This window comes from Apodemus sylvaticus, chromosome 23 (assembly GCF_947179515.1).
Source record: "Apodemus sylvaticus chromosome 23, mApoSyl1.1, whole genome shotgun sequence".
NCBI lineage: Eukaryota > Metazoa > Chordata > Mammalia > Rodentia > Muridae > Apodemus > Apodemus sylvaticus.
This window is the reverse complement of record NC_067494.1, coordinates 9,862,001-9,880,204: the sequence shown is the minus strand read 5'-3', so window position 1 is coordinate 9,880,204 and position 18,204 is coordinate 9,862,001. Positions and strand designations below refer to the sequence as shown.

The following is an 18,204-nucleotide window of genomic DNA, read 5'->3' as shown; positions in this document are numbered from 1 at the left end:
GGATCCTGAAAGGACCAGAAAGGTCACACAGGGTAGGCCATTAAATAAAGTCTGTATTTTTTTAGTATGTTCATATGTGTTTCTCTTCCCCTTCTTTATTTCACATCCCTGTTCATGTATGTCTGTGGTACACGTAGAAGTAGGGGTGTGTATGTCCCTGTGCATATATACAGAAGACTAAGCAGGACATTGGGTGTCCTCCCCTATAGCTCTCTGCCCTTTCCACTGAGGTCATAGGCACACTCAGCCATGTCCGGCTTTTTACATGAGTAGTGGGATTTAAATTCTGGCCCTCATGCTTGCAGGAGAAGCATATTTACCCACCAAGAAGACATCATCTCCCCAGTCCCTGAAATGAATTAAGTTTTTTCGTTTGTTTTTGTTTTTTGAGCAGAAACAAAACACATGTATATGTGAGTACATGTGTGTATGAATACATGTGTACACGTGTGTGCATGTGTACACATGTGTGAGTACATGTGTACATGTGTGTGTGAGTACAAGTATATGTGAGCACATGTGTATGTGAATAGATGTGTGTGTGAACACATGTGTGAATACAAGTGCATGTGAGTACATGTGTATATGAGTACATGCTTATATGAGTATGTGTGTGTGAGCACGTTTATGAGAGCACATGTGTCTGTGAATACATATGTATGTGAACACATGTGTATGTTAGTGCATATGTATGTGAATACATGTGTATGCCAGCACATGCTTATGAGAGCACATGTGTATGTGAATACAGGTCATGAGAGCACTTGTGTACAAGCATGTGAATGTAGAAGTGAAACATCAAGGGATGTCCATTGTTTCTCTATCTGATTTTTGAGACAGGGTCTCTCACTGAACCTGGAGCTCACTAATTTGCCGAGACTGCCAGACCCGTAAGCCCAGGAATCCTCCTGCCTGCCTTCCCAGTGCGCACTACTGCACTCAGATTTTTCTTGGGCACTGAATATTAGACTTGGGTCTTCAACCTTGGGAGACAAGTGCTTCCCCGACTGGGTCATTCCTGTAGTCAAAATTACTGCATTTGGAGAAATGGAATGGTCTCCTGTAGAATTTAGAAATCAGCTCACTAGAGCTAGGAGTTCTGCGTAGGTATTTAGACAGAACAGGGCGAGAGGAAAGGCAGCTGCTGCTGGGGGAGCAGCCTTCGCACGGTCAGACGCCAGGAGAGCTGTTGCAGAGCATGAAGCTCCTGTCTTCACTCATTTGGTGTCAGGCATTGGGACCATAATAAACATCCAAAAGGAACTGATGGCTCGAAGCTGAGCGAGTCTGGAACGTTCTTCCCTAGGACCACGGTTATAAGTCAGCTTATCAGCTCTTCAGATCGCTTCTTCATCCGCCAAGAAAAGAGGTCTACCATATTTCTAAGATTGGAAGCCTTTTCTTTGAGCATCTAAGGAGAGTGAATTACAAAGCTGAGTGTAGTTTGGCTTCTATATGCCTGGGAAAATACCCAAATATAGAATAAATCACCGTGAGTTTTATATTTCATTTTTAAGTAGATCCATTTTTCAATGTAATTTTTACGGTTCACAGACTAAGAATATTTAAATTCTAGCTAACTATTGCATTTGTTTTGTTTAAAAGGAGGTGGCATGGTTGGGGGAAAATAGCAAAACAAAACAATAACAACAAAAAGCAAAACAATGATAGCAACAGTGAAACAAAACCAGGTTAAGTCTAGTGAGACTAAAAATCTCAAGTTTGTGCTTGAGGCCCACCTGGAACAAACACCTGGATGGAAGGCAGAATTTGCTGAATTCTGCTGGAAGGTTAAGATGAGAGGCAAACGTTGCAAAGCGGAATTCATAGGGTAGTTCCTCTGTAAGGAATGCTAAAATGTTTTCTCTATGCCATAACTTATTAAATAAAACCCAGGCAGACAGGTGCAAAGACTAAGAAGACATTTACCTGAGAGGACTGAGTCAGAGCCAGGCTGACTCCATGACAGGCTGCAAACTGGCAGTTTGGGAGATGAGGCCTACGTTTCTGTTTCCCAGAACTGGAAAAGTCCAAAACAAGTCAACAGCCCTGCCTTCCATCCTGAGGTATGGTGGAACTCTGCATGCAGCATCTCTGCAGAGCAACTGCTCCTTGCTGTCGCGTGAGACTCGGGTATCATCTTTGTGAGTCACAAACTCTTACATGCCTAGCTCTCTGAGCGCTGACATCTGTGGGAGAAGAGTGACTTAGTCACGTATCTGGAAGGCATCAGGAGCCTTGCATGGTTTGAGAAGGCAAATGCAGTGTGGGCCCTTTTATGAAGACAAACAAACTTACTAGAGTAGGAGTTAGTTACCTCTGCAGACAGGAGAGTCGCCAACAGACAGTAAGAGACGTGTTTAACCCGTCAGCATTGTTTTCCAAGTTTTTCCATAATTGTCCTATGAATGCAGACTTTACAAAATGTTACCTCCTACTTAAAAAAATAGATAACAAGAAAAAGACATGGCTACAACAATCTATCAATTTATCTTTTGTAAAACATGAAACACACACGTGAGTGTGCACATGTGTGCACTGCAAACACGTGTGCGAGTGTGGAGGCCAGACGTCTGTATCAGGTGGCTTCTTCAATTGCTCTCCTCCTCATGTTTTGAGACGGAGTCTTTCATGGAACCCAGAGCTTGTCTCCTTTAGGGTAGATAGAGGGGCGGGGCTCTTCTTTGCCTTACACTCCTAGAGCTGGCGTGAGAGACACACAGCACTGCACCCAGCTTTTACCCGCACGCCCCTAACCTCAGGCACGCGTGGCAGGCACTTTAGACACTAAACCTAGTCTGTATGTCTCAGTCATAGGAATGATGGATCCCAAATCAATAACAAGGACAATAATGCCTTTCTAATTAAAAGTTTGTCTCTTCTCTGCCAATAAGAAATACTCCATGAAATAAAATGACCATTGAAACAATGTCTTAATTCAAAATAATTTTGGGTCTCATTCTCAGTCCTTTCCTGACCCCAGTCCTCAGATTGCAGTTCCCCTGCAGTCTGTACAGGTCAGAGTAGCTGTTAACCAGTGTTGTCCTCAAAATGAAGACATGAAACTGAGTGTGAATCGGGCTCAGGACTCAGAGGCTGTATGAATGCTCCTAACTGGTCCTCAGCTTCTTTGTTTATAAAGCAAGAATAGCAAGCGCCAGTCTCAATGCCACATAAAGATTACATAAAACTAAATATAATACACGTAACATACATGGAGTGGTGTGTGTGCGTAACAGATGAACAAATGATGGCCACCATTTACACCTACATCTCTGTTTTAACTTTAAGCCGTCTTTGATCTTCAGCACTGCATACAGATTCCCAAGAGCTCAGTGAATCTTTGTAGAGTCAATGACTCCTATCGAGACCAAGAGGAGGAAGATCTGCTGAACTGGTATGATGTTCAACACATCTGTTTTCTCTCTAGGACAGATGAACGGTAAAAGGGTGACCTATGTCTGAGGAGTCTGGGAATCACTGAAAGCCAAGGCTGAGCGCTCTGCTGCACAGCTGAAACCAAACATCAGGAAGGCAGGCGGTGCTTGCGTAAGCCGGACGGATAGCTGTCAGGTCAAAAGCAAGTTTATATGGAATCTCAGAGAAAAACAACATCAGTATCTCGTGCCTTTGTTACTGAGAAAAAAGAGAATTTATTTTGCGGGCCTCTGAGAGAGTAATGAATTCTGGACTTTTGGATAGAGTCTGGAACAGACTTTTTCCAGGAAGCAATGTTGCTAATTTATATTGTGTGCAATTAGATCTCATCTTTAGATTATGTCTGAAGATATAAAAACTGCCATTGTCTTATTCCCTTACTCTAGGAAAAACAAGACATCTCATTTGTCGAGTTCCTCTAGCAAATAAACCTTTAAGTTGCGATGAATTAATGCTAAGATAGTATGCTTTATTTAAAATTACCAAATTATTATGATAAATTTATTTAATATAGGCAATTGAAGTTTGAAGATGAGTTTCTGTCTTTTCTTACGAGAGAGCTAAGAGTTAAAGCATGAGGAATTTAATTGATATGTTCCACTTGTTTTTCTTTGTAAGTCATATTGAATTGAACACAAAACTTTTCCGCTTCTAATTTGGGGCTGTGACATTTTATTCTGAGAGCCATCTGTTGGTAATTAAGTTCTGTCCTGTCATGGTAGCATTAAGACCCTGAAATCATACATTAAAAAAAAAAATAGTAACTGAAACACATAGCAAAGAGAATCAAGATGAGCCCAGCAGGCTGATCTTCCAAGGAGACCAGGAAAGGAACTAAGACTCGGAGAGAAGGACACAGAATCCAGGAGAGACTGTGATCCACTTGTGGGCACCCTCCCGAGAGGGCAGGAAGCTGTCAAGGGATCCATACATTTGAGCTGTCAAGGCTTTATAGCAGCTTTAAGTAATAAAGCCATAATTTAAGAGATGAAAGCCTCAGAGGGCATAATTGAGTTTTCAAATGGAATAGATACACTGTTTGACAAAAAACCTATCATAGTTAATAATTTAAATATAAAAACTAAAAACAAATTATAAGAGGAAATTAATTGTGTTGTATTAACTCAGTATTTGGAAAACAAACACCCATAACATTTAAATTAGAAAGTTTCCCTGAAGGCTCTGCTAGTGCATGACAAATACAGAGGGGGACACTCTTAGCCGGCCATTGAACTGAGCACAGGGTCCCCAATGGAGGAGCTAGAAAAAGGACCCAAGGAGCTGAAGGGGTTTGCAGTGCCATAGAAGAAACAACAATATGAGTCACCCAGTACCCCAGAGCTCCCAGGGACAAAGACATCAACCAGAGAGTGCACATGGTGTTACCCATGGCTCCAGATGCATAGGCAGCAGAGGATGGCCTTGTTAGACATCAAAGGGAGGAGAGGCCCCTGGTCCTGGGAAGGCTCGATGCCACATTGTAGGGGAATGCTAGGACAGGGAAGTGGGAGGGAGTTGATTGGGGAAACACGGGAAGGGAGACGGGTTATGGGACTTTCGAGGGAGGGAACCAGGAAAGGGGAAATCATTTGAAATGTAAATAAAGAATATATCTAATAAAAAAAAATCTCCAAAAAAGGAAAGTTTCCCTGTTATATAAAAACATAGAAAGGGCACATATATGAACACTATAAGGACCCATATGTATATATATGTTTGAATAATGTTTAAATCAATACACATATGCCTGCCTTCTAAACACTATTCATTTCTTTATGCTGAAAACATTTTAAATCTTTTCTTCTACACTCGTGAGAAATAGAATGCCCATTACTTCCTGTAGTGTTTCTCCTGGGCCATAGCCTGTCAGAACCTGCTTGGACCTAACTGTAGTTCAGCATGCAGAGAGTTGATTGATGGAAGGAAACACTTTGAAGGTCTGTGCAAACTCCTGCTAATTAACTATGATGGCCCCCAAGAAATATAGTTTAATTTCTCAAAGGAATAAAAAGTTACGGAGAGGAATGTGAGCATCAGTATTGGGTTGGTGCTCTTTAGTGAGTGTGTGGGGGGGGGTTTCCAAGGCAACGTGTCCTCATGATCACCTCACATGATGGAGGGTGGAGGTGATAATGGTAAATGACTTCTCATTTAGTGATAAAATCAGAATTTTAAGTATGTACTGTGAATTAATGTTTTCTTCACAGCAAAACAAATCAAGCATATGGAGTTGTTAACGAATAGCAAAATGCTCTGAATTCTAATGCTTTATTTTTCTACAAATTCACACATACACACACACACACACACACACACACACGTACACACACACACACACACACACACACACAATGCTGCTCCCATCCTTTCTTTTGCTGCATTTAGTTTTCTTCTCTGGGATGGGGGAACGGGACACATAATAACATTGGGGAACATGAGTGCACCTCATTCCACAGCTATTTCTTCTCTGCCACTTTCTGATACATAGTTATGTAGAAGGTTCCCTGTTCTGCAGGGCTCGTGCCCCATATAGCAAGTTCATCCATGTTTATCTGTCCATCCTGAGGAGATCTGTCACAAATCTAGCTATATCCATCTCGTTGACATAATGGCTGCACTGAAGACCATACATTGATTAAAAATAGTCCTGTTTAAATATTTTCTAAAACTTTTTTCCATCCTAGGAAAGATGTATATGAGCTGTATACACATTTGACTCTACAAATTTCCAGAATTTGAAATGTATCAAACAAAAATCTATCTTTCAAAGACAGTGTATGTTTAAATGGACACCAGCACCATCCCATCAGAGAGTATATAGTGTGTCCCTGTGTGTGTGTCTCTGTGTGTTGTACATACTTATGTAAAAGGGGAATGATTTCTCAGAATTCTCCTCTTTCTGTTGTTTCTCCTTACTTCTGTTGTTTTTCATTCTTCTTTTCCCCCATTTCTACCCTAGTTCAGTCTCCTATTGTCACCTCCTTTAGATGCAAGTTCATTCTTGTTGGTTTTTAGACACAGCATCAAAATATGTGTCATTCTCATCTCCGACTTGTCCTCAGAGTGGAATATTTATGGGATAAAGACTCTGTTCCACACGTAGTCCGGTTGAATGTACTGTTAGTCTCATGTCATCCACTTCAGAGATGAGGGTGAGGCCAGGGTGGGAGAGGGCGAGTCAGACATTTCTCCTACCATCTTCTCACGAGCGTGTCAACAGAGTCAGATAGAGACCCGCCTGAGTGCTAGTTCTGCTTGAGACCTCAGAGGCAGCTCCACTTTATGAGCTAGCCATCCTCTGGATGCCCTTTGCCTGGGTTTATGAACTTTCCTATGGATGCTCTCCTGTGTAGAGGGTGGAAGGGTCAGGGAGTAGAGGGGTCATGAACCCAAGCACAAAGAACACAAACAGCAGGAAGACGAGTGATAGAACCTTACAGTTCCAACTCATCCCCAATTCCTCCCATCATCTCCTCTTTTGTTTTACATTTTGATTTATTGAAGTGCACGTTGTTTTTGGAGAGCTTCTTCCCACTCCTCCTCTCATGTTCCAACAAGCAAGGAACCACATCTTAGGCAGATAACTTGGAAGCATGAGAAAATAGAAACTGCTCCAAAGACTTCAAGTCACCGCTGCCCTGCGGTTGGATACAAGAAGAAAGTTCTGTCTCCCCGGGTCTTTACTACCACGTTAAAGTAAAGCAAAATACACAAAGATTTAGTCTGAGATAAAGATAGTATTAATCACAGTGGACATGTGTAGCCTTGTGTTTTCTGTGTTCCAAACAATTGCAGGGGCAGTCATGACCTCCATATAAATGTGCAGATCTGAAAATTGTTAATTTATGGTAGAAAATTCAGAACAGGTGGTACATCAGCTCTCTAAGATGCTATAATAAGTAGGTGCAAGCAGGACATCTCGAAACCACAGACATTCTAACGCAGCTGAAGGTGGGGGCAGGGCTAGACCACTGCCTTCTCTTTTCTCCTCTCTCCCACTTCTTTTATGTTTCAAAGGTCGGTGCTTCTTCCAAACCACTCTTCATTCCTTTTCCAATCAGTACCCAGGTCTGTATCAAATCTCCTGTCTGCTTTATAAGTAATTTCCTCCTCTTCAAAAAAAAAATCATTTTGTTTTTTCCCTTTTAGGTTTTACCCTCAATTTGTAATCTATAAATGGAGCTATAATCAAATTCTCCATGAAGCTCTGGCAAGTTCACTGGAGACACTCTGTCTTCTGTTCTCTTTAAGGAAAGAACATAGTAACAGGCCAAAGGACTTGGGGGAGGGGTGAGGAGATCAGTAATGCCCAGCCCAGGATGTCCAGCCTGATACAGCTTCTCTAAAGGCAGCTATGTGTGCTAGTGGTTTCCCAAAGAACCTCCTGGCATTCACCTGTGATGCTGTTTCTCTGGCACCCACTGTCTCCAGCTACTGCAGCCTTTTCTCTCCCTCCTGCTGGTAGTGGCTTGTGGCATCCATCGGTGGCTTTCCAACACACCTTCCCGCCAGAGCACAGTCCCATCTGAAGAGACATCAGAGTCAGACCAGCCCGGTTTCTCATCTCTATCCCCTTCTTCATATCTGTGACCTCTTGCCTAATCTCTGTGAATCTCTCTTTATAGGATGCCATTAATATTAAGTATGTAGACCAGACACAGAAACAAAGAATGACATTGAGGCTGGGTAAAGGATAAATATTATTATTATTATTCCAAGAATGCATTGTAATCTGGAGGCTTTAAATATTCATTTCAATGTTTCTCACCACAACAAAAAATTGCGCTTAATTTTTTTAAGGTAATATTTGAACTTCCCTAAACTCAACCATCCCCCGGCATCACGGACTCTTATCTCCCTCTCACTGTGACTTGACAAAGCTTTCTTGCCAACATCCTCCTCTTTCCTTGTTCTGTGGCTTCTGAGTCCTGTTTTGTAGAATTCAGTGCAAACTTGGAACTCTTTCAATGCATATAACAAAACCCTCACATGGTTTTCAACATCTGCCTGTTGAGACCTTTGTTTTGTCTTTGGGGGTGAATGGAAGCCCTCAAATAAATCTGTAACATCACAGGACAGCTCAAGCTAGATATGAAAACAAAATTTTGATAGAAGGTCTGAGTTAGGGTTCTGTGTAAATCATGACTAATTTTATAATCGCATTTGAACCATCACCACCATTTTCAAGCAAATGAAAAGCAGTCTCTGCCTTTGGACTTGTGACCTTTTAAAGATAAGCACAAACAATGCCACGTGCTACCTTATTTCCATACATGGGGGTCTGAAACGTATACACGGATAACACAGAACTGAGTTTACAAGGTTGAATCTCTTAGCAGCCTACTTCAGACCTCTACCCACTACATACATTCCTGTGCTTGGGTTTTTTCTGCCAAAAATGGAAAACTCACAGAAGTAACAGATGCAGTATCCTGGGAGAAAATGGCTGAAGATGCTTCATCTAAATCTGCAGTCTGATGTAGAGCGAGCAAGCAAGGGTTTCTGAGTGCAGTGCCTGCACGTAAGGAGGGAGAGCTACCGTAGAAAAGCATGGCTGAGCTCCGAGGTTGTAGGAACTGCAGCAGCAGCAGCGTGAGGGCCTCTGTAACCGAGGCTCATACCCACAGCCCAGTCTCCCACTTCATCTGGGAGTGCAAAGAGATGTCTGGAAGGGCGACCTGCTTGGTTCATTCTGGGTTCATCTGTTCCTGACTGAAGTGGGCAGGTGCTCTGAAGGGAACTCACAAATAATTCAATAGAAAAGAGTAGGTTCGCATGGGCCATCCACACCAACCGACTTTTCCTGTTTCAATTGACTTCAGAATCCCCCTCACATTTCAAGAAGTGACATGGTCATCCATCACCAACCGTTTTTAACTCTCAAATTGGCCCCCTAATCTATCATTAAAATGTGACCTTTATTATTAAAATAAAATATCCATTATTGAGTCCTACTTTATTCCCAGCCCATATATGTGTGTGTGTGTGTGTGTGTGTGTATATATATATATATATATATATATATATATATATAAAACCAAGACATGATCTGTCACCTCCAGTATGGTAAGAATAATATTTTGAAGTGGAAAAGAGGAAGACAGAGAGTTTGTGCCCGTAGCCTTAATATGAACTTTCCATGTGAAGGGACAATGAGAGGAATAACAACAATGCATTATGAGGGCCTGGAAGAGAGCAAGGGGCATTTTGGAATGTATGAGGGAAGCAGGCATGAGTTATATGTGCAAAGAGAAAGTTGGTGAAGTTCTGTAACTGTTGGAGTAGTTGTCTCATCTTTGTTGTTACCATCGGTTTGCCATCATCACCACCATCATCGACAACTTCAGAACAGCTTGTGTTTGCATCTCAGAACCTTTTATATGGCAGAGGGGGGCATGCCTTTGAAGACTGGACCGCCATCGCTGCTGCTGTCCTGCCCACTGCCGGGTGTGGGAAGGCTCTCTCATTTATGACACTCTCCCCGTTGTTCTTTGTCTTTGTGTAGGTGGAACCAATAATAGAGAGAGGCCATGAGAGCCTGGTCCATCACATCCTGCTCTATCAATGCAACAGCAACTTTAACGATAGCGTTCTGGACGTCGGCCATGAGTGCTACCACCCGAATATGCCCGATGCCTTCCTCACCTGTGAAACTGTGATTTTTGCCTGGGGCATCGGTGGAGAGGTGAGGCTAATGGTGGTGACCAACTTCTCGACAGTTATTTGATTGTCTTCTCCCCTGTGTATGGCTCTAGTAGAAACACTGCTCTTACATAAAAATACATAAAGATTTATTTATATTTCTACTTCAGTAGGAAAGTCTTCTTCCCTTACATGATGTATTGTCTGTGCTAAATGAGTAATGGTGTTCCAAACGCTGAAGGGTCTTGAAGGAATGGTTGGGTTTGGGCACCAGAACCCTTAGGGACTTCCACGAGTCAGAGTCTCATGAAGTGTTTTTCCCCATGTTTAGGGCTTTACCTATCCACCTCATGTCGGATTGTCCCTCGGCATGCCACTGGATCCTCGTTATGTGCTTTTAGAAGTCCATTACGATAATCCCGCACGGAAGAAAGGTAAGTTGTTTATTTTACCTACCTGTTTTTAAAGTGTCATTGTAAATATTGTCCACAACACAGTTGAAATGAAGGAAGAAATTTCTTATTAGAAAATGTTAACCTGTAAGTCCAAAGTAGGATGCTTTTAATAATAAAACGGGGTGATATATGAATTATATTCCAAATACATACATTTGATCCTCTCCCTCTCTCCCTCTCCCTCTCTCTCTCTCTCTCTCTCTCTCTCTCTCTCTCTCTCTCTCTCTCTCTCTCTCTCTCTCTCGTGTGCGCACACACACATACATACACTCTCTCTGTGCACTTATGCACCTATGTATTTATGTCTGTCTGTCTATATGTACCTATGTATGTTGACATGACATTAATTCCATGTTGGGTATCTTCCTCAACTGCCTTCCACCTCATTTTTTGGAGAGAGGATCAGGGGTTTGAATGAGAATAGCTCACATAGGTTCCTATTTGGTCAACTTGGTCCCTAGTTGGTGAAATTGTTTGGAAAGGATTAGGAGTTGTCTTGCTGGAGAAGGTGTGTCACTGAAATGACATGATATTCCAGAAGCCCACACCAGCCATATCCTACTTAGTTCTTTCATGGCTGTTGCCTCAAGATCTAAGCTCTCAGCTACTGTTCTCTCAGGCCATGCCTGCCTGCCACCATGCTCCCCACCGCGATAGTCATTGACCAACCCTCTGAAACTCTAAGGAAACCCCCGATTAACTTTCTTTTGTAAATTCTCTTGGTTGGTGTCTCTTCACAGCAATAGAAAAGTAACTGAGACACGGGATCTCTCACTAATCTGGGTCACACAGATTTTACCAGAATGGTTTATCAGCACGTTCCAGGGACCACTTTCTCTTTGCTTCCTCAGCACTGGTATCACAGGCATGCTGGGGATGCACCCCGGGCCCTGATGCTTGCAGATCAAGCGCTTTCTCAACTGAGCCATCTCTCCAGCCCCAAACAAACAAACAAACAAAAACTCTTATGAGAAAGCTATCATCTATCACACTAAGAGCTACTGATAATTTGTTGTTTGATAGGCTGTGCACAATGATACTCAAGAGATATCTATGATGAAAAACTGATAGGAGGTGGATGCGAGGATATGAACTTACGTTCTGGATGTATTCATACCATTTTCCAAAGCAAAGGAAAAAATCAGTAGACTAGATGTAACATCACTGATAAAAGCAATCTTAATTATTTTACTGTGTAATTATTCGGTAAACATTAACTATCAGCGACATTATTATTCCGTGCTTGAGGTTGATATGAGTGAAAAAGACACTTTCTCATCCATGGGAGTTAATAGTCATAGCTATGTATAATGGTGACTGCCTATAATCCCAACACTTTGGGGTCTAAGAGCAAAGGATTGCCAGTTTGAGGCCATCTTAGTCTACATAGTAAGACCCTGAGTCAAAACAAAACAAAATGAAACAAACAAAAGTTATAGCCCGGTAAGAAAGAGAAACAATTAAAATAACATTACATGTTTCTGCCAGTTGATACAAAAGGCACCTGACAGTATGAGAGTATTTAGTAGTTGACCTAATTAAGCCAGGAGGATGTGGCGGTAGTCTATAAAACTTCCCTTGTAAAAACAGACTCTTCATAGATCTCCGTCTAGGTACCTGTGGGAAAGGTTTCAATTAATTAAAATTAATTACAGGTTTATGATATCTGGGTCACATATTCTCCCTCCCTTTAGTAACATGTCATAGCAAAGGATGTGCTATTTGTTTTTTAACCCTGTAATGCTCACCACATATCAACTCTCAATAACTGTTGGATGACTTTGAGTAAGAGGATGTTAATAAACTGTACAGAGTTTACTTTTAGTAGCTTTCTCTATCAGTAGTTGAATGGTTAATAAGTAAGATTGAAATCACCCCAAAACAATATAAAGTAAAGCAACTACTAAAGATTCATTCAATCTTATAATGAATGACTTTAATTTTATTATTGTGGTTGTTCCGTCATTATGTTAGATAACAGTGATATATGTCTGATAGATAAGTCAAGCATATCTTCCATAGCATGTTGTATGGGTCTATAGAGTTGCAGATAATATGGTGATTTGTGTTCTAATTTCTGTTTGCAAAGGTAATTTTTGTCTTCCATTCATTTCTGCTTGTATTCCTTTTCCTCATGAGAGTTTTAATGGAAATGAATCATCCATTTGGAATGAATGTGAAAACCTTTTAGGAGTTCAAATCCTCTCTTTCTTATGTGCTCTTTACAGGCTTAATCGACAGTTCTGGCCTGAGGTTTTTCCATACCACGGATGTAAGGAGATACGATGCAGGAGTGATTGAGGCTGGCCTCTGGGTGAGCCTCTTCCACACAATCCCTCCAGGGATGCCCGAGTTCCATTCCGAGGGTCACTGCACTCTGGAGTGCCTAGAGGAGGTAAGCAGTGTCTCCGCCCACCATCCAACAGCTCCAGATTAGTCCCCGCTCTCAGATGCGGTGCTGTGAAAGCTTACGTGAATGTTTATGATATGTTCAGTGATGGCTTCCTGGAAAGCCATTGATGTCATTCATTCGGGCAGGACTTTTGGCTGCCTGCTTAGCATGTCGGAGGCCGTAAGAGAAGAATTAGGGGGGCGGAATGACCTGTGAGGTGATTTCTTCCTTCCTTGGCCGTTTTCCTTCCTACTTCCTTTGGGCGGTTTGAGTTTTCATCATTTGTGTGGTTTCTTTCTCCTGTCTCTGTCTCACCTGTTATCTCTGTTCTTTTTCATGACTCACTTTGCTTTTTCTGTTTTTCTCTGCCTTACAGTTTTCTTCTTTTAATAAGAGGAAATGTGAAACACACCATGCACAAGGGAAGCTGTAGGCTTTTCACGACTCTCCCCATTAACAGATTTTTCTGTTGCATCAAAGTGTTTCAATATGGGTCGTATTATTTATGAAATATGGGATTCTGTGACCGTACAATGGTGAAGTGGAAAGAACGTGTTCTGCTGAGTCATTTAGACCCTGATTCAAATTACCATGACAACCCACAGCGGCCAGAGAACCAGGGCGAATCACTTAATTCCACTCGGAAAGATGCTTTCTTTTATAGGGGAAAGTGGGACCAGCTTTTCCTTTGAGGGTTTGCATTTTGCAGTTATTGACCTGTTGCTGTAGTCTTTGCACTGGGACCATTGTTTGACTTTTCGTCTCCCAGATAAAAGGAATGAAAAAACTAAGTCAGCATGGCTTGGATATTTCCCTTCCTTCATCTGACCAATGCTGATGGCAGAGAAGCCAACAATCCAAATTCAAGGCGTTTGGCACCTCGGGGTTTCACTTAAATTGCTTCATCTTTTTGTCCGTTGTACCTCAAGTATGCCTGAATTGCCTGAGCATGCCCTCCCGGAGCTAATCAGGTCTTCTTCCCTGTCCTGCAGGCCCTGGGAACTGAGAAACCAAGTGGTATCCACGTGTTTGCAGTTCTTCTCCACGCTCACCTGGCGGGCAAAGGCATCAGGCTGCGCCATTTTCGCAAGGGAGAGGAAATGCAGTTGCTGGCTTACGACGACGATTATGACTTCAATTTCCAAGAATTCCAGTATCTGATGGAAGAACAAACGATCTTACCTGTACGCATGCGTGTTCCTCTACAGCGAATGTGTCATGAGATTTAGCTCCCAAGGTGCAGTAGGGCTCCCTCTAGCCAAGAGAATTGCTCATAGTCTTAAAGCCACCCACTGTGGGTGTGGCTTACAGCGGAGTCCCGGAATGTGTTTGATCTGCTTCCCAAACTGGAAACTTGCTTTTCTTACCATTCCCTGGGGGCAATGCAAGTTCTTGATTAAAGAAAGAAAAAAGAAAGAAAAACGAATCAACTGAACAGCTCAGATTCAGGTCACTGGCTCCAGAGCCTTTGGGTTGCAATTATGATAATGGCAAAATTGCCCGTTATGATATGATACCATCTTGAAGAGGGGACACATTTTATTGGTTTCCTTTGTGTGAACAATGAACCTAGGATAATTCTTCCAGAAAAGCAGAACTGAAGAAATGGCTCAGTGGGTTAGAGAGATTGCTCTACAAACATGAGGGCTTGAGTTCAAATCTGCAGCAACCTTGTAGAAACTGGACACAGTTCTGAGTCTCTGTGACCTGTAAGTTGGGGCACAAAGCTATGAGGGTCAGTCGCCACCAGCATACGTGTGTGTGTGTGTGTGTGTGTGTGTGTGTGTGTGTTACTTTTGGCATTGTGAACCAACTTGTACGAATACTTAGGGTTAGAGTGGAAGAAGGGAATTGTATGTTACAATTGTGAAAGTTTTCATTTTTTCTATAATTTTATAATGCACTGTCTCCCTTCTATGTCCATCAGGCTCAGTAGCCACATAATTTTCTATCCTTAGACTATTAAAACTTAGATGTTCACACAGTGTGTTAGATGATCATGACACACGAGGCTTGCAGTAGAGTTATTAGAAGGCATGAGCTGTCAGGATCAAGGCAATCTGTTGGAGGACCATGAGGGGGAAAAGACCTAACTAATGGGTAAAGAGGGACCTACCTGTTTTTTTTTTTTTTTTTTTTTTTTTTTTTTTTTTTTTAATGATCATACTTTACTCATAGCTCAGACTCAGGGTTCCTTTTATAACTTGTACATAAGTTATAAGGACAGGCATAAGATGTTCAAAAGCTTTTGGAATGTAAACAAAGAATATAGAAAACAAAAATATTTAAAAAGATTTAAAAAAGAATATATCAAAAAAGAAAACTTACAGAACAGATGACAAAAAAAGATGTTTGGAGAACGAATACTTTGTTGCAATTCAGGTACAGTTTGGAGAAGGAATACTTTGTTGCGATTCCCTCTACATTCTCCTTTTACTCCCTGCGTGTGTCTCATGGCTGGCTGTCCTAGCCCATCTCTTCCTAACTGTGATGTGTCTATGTTGTACTCAGGGCTGGGCAAGCTGAGAAACTTCAGGTTCAATGTGGAAAACCCAGGGCTGGTGCCAGAGATGCCTGCCTCTGGCCCGTGTAATTAGTGTAATTATAGGGTGCTTCTTTTTCTCCTTGTATCATGTTGGCCCCGAGGGCTCAGACTCAGTTGTCACACCTGATAGCCAGAGCTTTAACCCACAGAACCATCTTCTCACTAGCCCTTAAGTCTGCTCTCAAAAGTGAAATGACACCAGCAGAGATATCTTATCTACATGGTGGAACGCTATAAAAAAAAAGATTATCATATTTTATGTGTGCTGTAATGCTCAAAAAGTTGGAAAGCACTGAAACAGTAATAAATTACTATTAATGTCTAAGGAAATAAGAATGTAACTAAAGAGCTGTAAGGATGTAAATGGATGAATAAGTAAGCACAGTAGGATTGTGATTAATACTTCACTAAATAATTATCTCTACTAAAGTCTAAATCCTAATTATGGCATCAAATGTCTTCACAACAGCTGTGTAAAGTGTGTGATATTTTACTCACTGTGTTCAGATGCGCAAAGTGTATCCAGATGTTTTTAGTTTCTTATCTAGTTGTCAATCTAGAATACTGCAGCGTCTGGTCCGAACTTGGAGAGCGCTCTTGTTGGCTTGCTTTCTGAGTGTAGAAGCAGACGGGTCAAGCAGATGGAAGTCTCTGAATCGAGCTGCTTGATGTTCTCCCTCATGCAGTAAATACTGTGCTGGTCTAAGGATGAGCTAGGTAAGCAAAGTGGTCTAAAACCCTAACCCGACGGCTCTTGGTTTTGTTCCAGGGTGACAACCTGATCACTGAATGCCGGTATAACACAAAGGACCGAGCTGCGATGACTTGGGTAAGACAATGCTCGTCTTAGAGTTCGTTTTAAGACAGGAAGAAATAACCTTTGATTGTAAAGGAAGTAAAATAAAAAGCACAGCTCATTGCTATCTTGAAACAAAACCCTGAAATACTTCAGCTAGAAGCATCATAAGGCGACGTGAGGGCATTGCTAGTGCTTTATCAGGCCTCAGAACCCCAATGGCACCTCGGTAATAACCACGGTGTAATTTATTGGTGCTTTGGGGAAGCTTCCCTTTTTTATCTTTGACTTTGCCCCATCAAATAGACAAGGCATTAACTCATCTCTTTATCGGTTGGGTCTACTTGGGTGTTTATTTAAATAAATCCAGACTTCTAAAGAAAGAATGAGGTACATGAACTCAGAGCTTCTGACCCCAAGAGACATGTGGTCCCCACAGATTTTTGGGGACTTCTGCCAAGATTTAAAGAAATAGATATTCTGTGTCTTGCTCAGTCTCTTCTAGGAACATAAGTCGAGGTCACCTCCCACCAGCTTGTTTTATGAAGAGAAAATCTATTTAAAGCTATATCCTAGGGCATGAGCCAGGCCAATGTACACTTTTGGCAAAATATTGACAGATTGCATCCTGTTTTATGTATAAACCTACTGTTACAACTGGTTTGGGTTTAGATAAAGAGTAGAAAATTGAATTAAATCAGAAAATATATCCTGCCATTCCATGTTAAGAGGTTGAAGGAAGAGGATATGATTTCTCCAAAAGAGACAGAGAAAACCTTCCTAAAACTTATGCCTATCACAGGGGAATGAAAAAGGCCATAGCCAGGAATAGGAGGGAACTTCCTTACTGAGGAGATCAAAGTCAGCTACCATCAAATCTGCAGTCAATATCAAACTAAAAATATTTGCTCACAGTTGTGAAGGATGCAAGAATAAACCTACAATCCTACATTTAGAAATGTGGTTGAGGATTCACGACAGGGCATTCGGATAAGTGAGGCATTGTGGGTTTTGTTTTGTTTTGTTTTGTTTTTTGATTCAAGTATGGTGGCGTGATCGACGACTGCCCATAGTAAGAAAAATAAATGTGTCTTTTTTTATATAAGTTTTTTTTCCTCTCTGTTATTTGGATTATCTATCAATCAACTTTTAAGTTCGTTAAGTCTCCCCTAGATCAATAGCAAACTTTGATGAATGCTTTCTATAGGAGTTCCCACGGAACTTCCCATGGAGATCCTGTGGATGTTCCGTGGAATAGACATGCTGTGGGGGTGTCTGTGGGCGCTCCTGTGGACAGGTTACTCCATTTTGTGCTTTTTTTTGATGTCCCACCTGTCTGGGTTTCCTCTTTCCAGTGTTGCTTCTGAAGTCTTCCCTTATTTTGATCATATTTGCTTTCAATTACTAGACTTTTGTGGCCTTTGTTAAATCTAACATCTGGATTATCTTTCAATGTGTGACTAATGACTTCTTTCTCTTAAGTAAATATCACAGTTCACTGTTTCTTTAATAATTTTCAGTTGAAAACCGGACAATAGAAAATGTTGAAGCAACTCCAGGTTCCTCAGATAGTTGAAGTTTTGACTAAAATATGGTGGAATATCCTTTATGTGTTACCCGTAGCCGCTGAGGCCCGTGGCTGCTGATATTGCTATACATAGTGATAATGTCACAGAAAATTCAGTTCAGCTAAGAAACCACTCCAACAGTATGTGAGAGGTAGATGCACCAGCGTAAGAAATTCAAAGCAGCCTGATCTCCACAAGACCCTCTCTCTCACACACACAGCCCTGAATAATTTATTCCATCAAAGGGATTTCCTAACATGGGGACATCACCAGGAACCTCTGAGATCTCTACTGCAGCATGGTTTATATCAGATCAACAGAACTCTAAAGGGTTTTAATAGGTTATCTAGGGAAGGGACCTTTTAAAG

At 41.5% G+C, this 18,204-nt stretch overlaps 1 protein-coding gene across 1 annotated transcript in view; it reads left to right on the top strand.

Annotated features, from left to right (window-relative positions):
* Moxd1 (monooxygenase DBH like 1) overlaps nucleotides 1–18,204 on the top strand; it is a 69,236-nt gene that overhangs the window by 39,496 nt on the left and 11,536 nt on the right. The window contains exons 5-9 of the mRNA XM_052169858.1: nucleotides 9,944–10,123; nucleotides 10,412–10,514; nucleotides 12,764–12,930; nucleotides 13,920–14,111; nucleotides 16,242–16,301. Coding sequence (XP_052025818.1) covers nucleotides 9,944–10,123; nucleotides 10,412–10,514; nucleotides 12,764–12,930; nucleotides 13,920–14,111; nucleotides 16,242–16,301 — 702 coding nt within the window. The remainder of the gene's footprint in view (nucleotides 1–9,943; nucleotides 10,124–10,411; nucleotides 10,515–12,763; nucleotides 12,931–13,919; nucleotides 14,112–16,241; nucleotides 16,302–18,204) is intronic.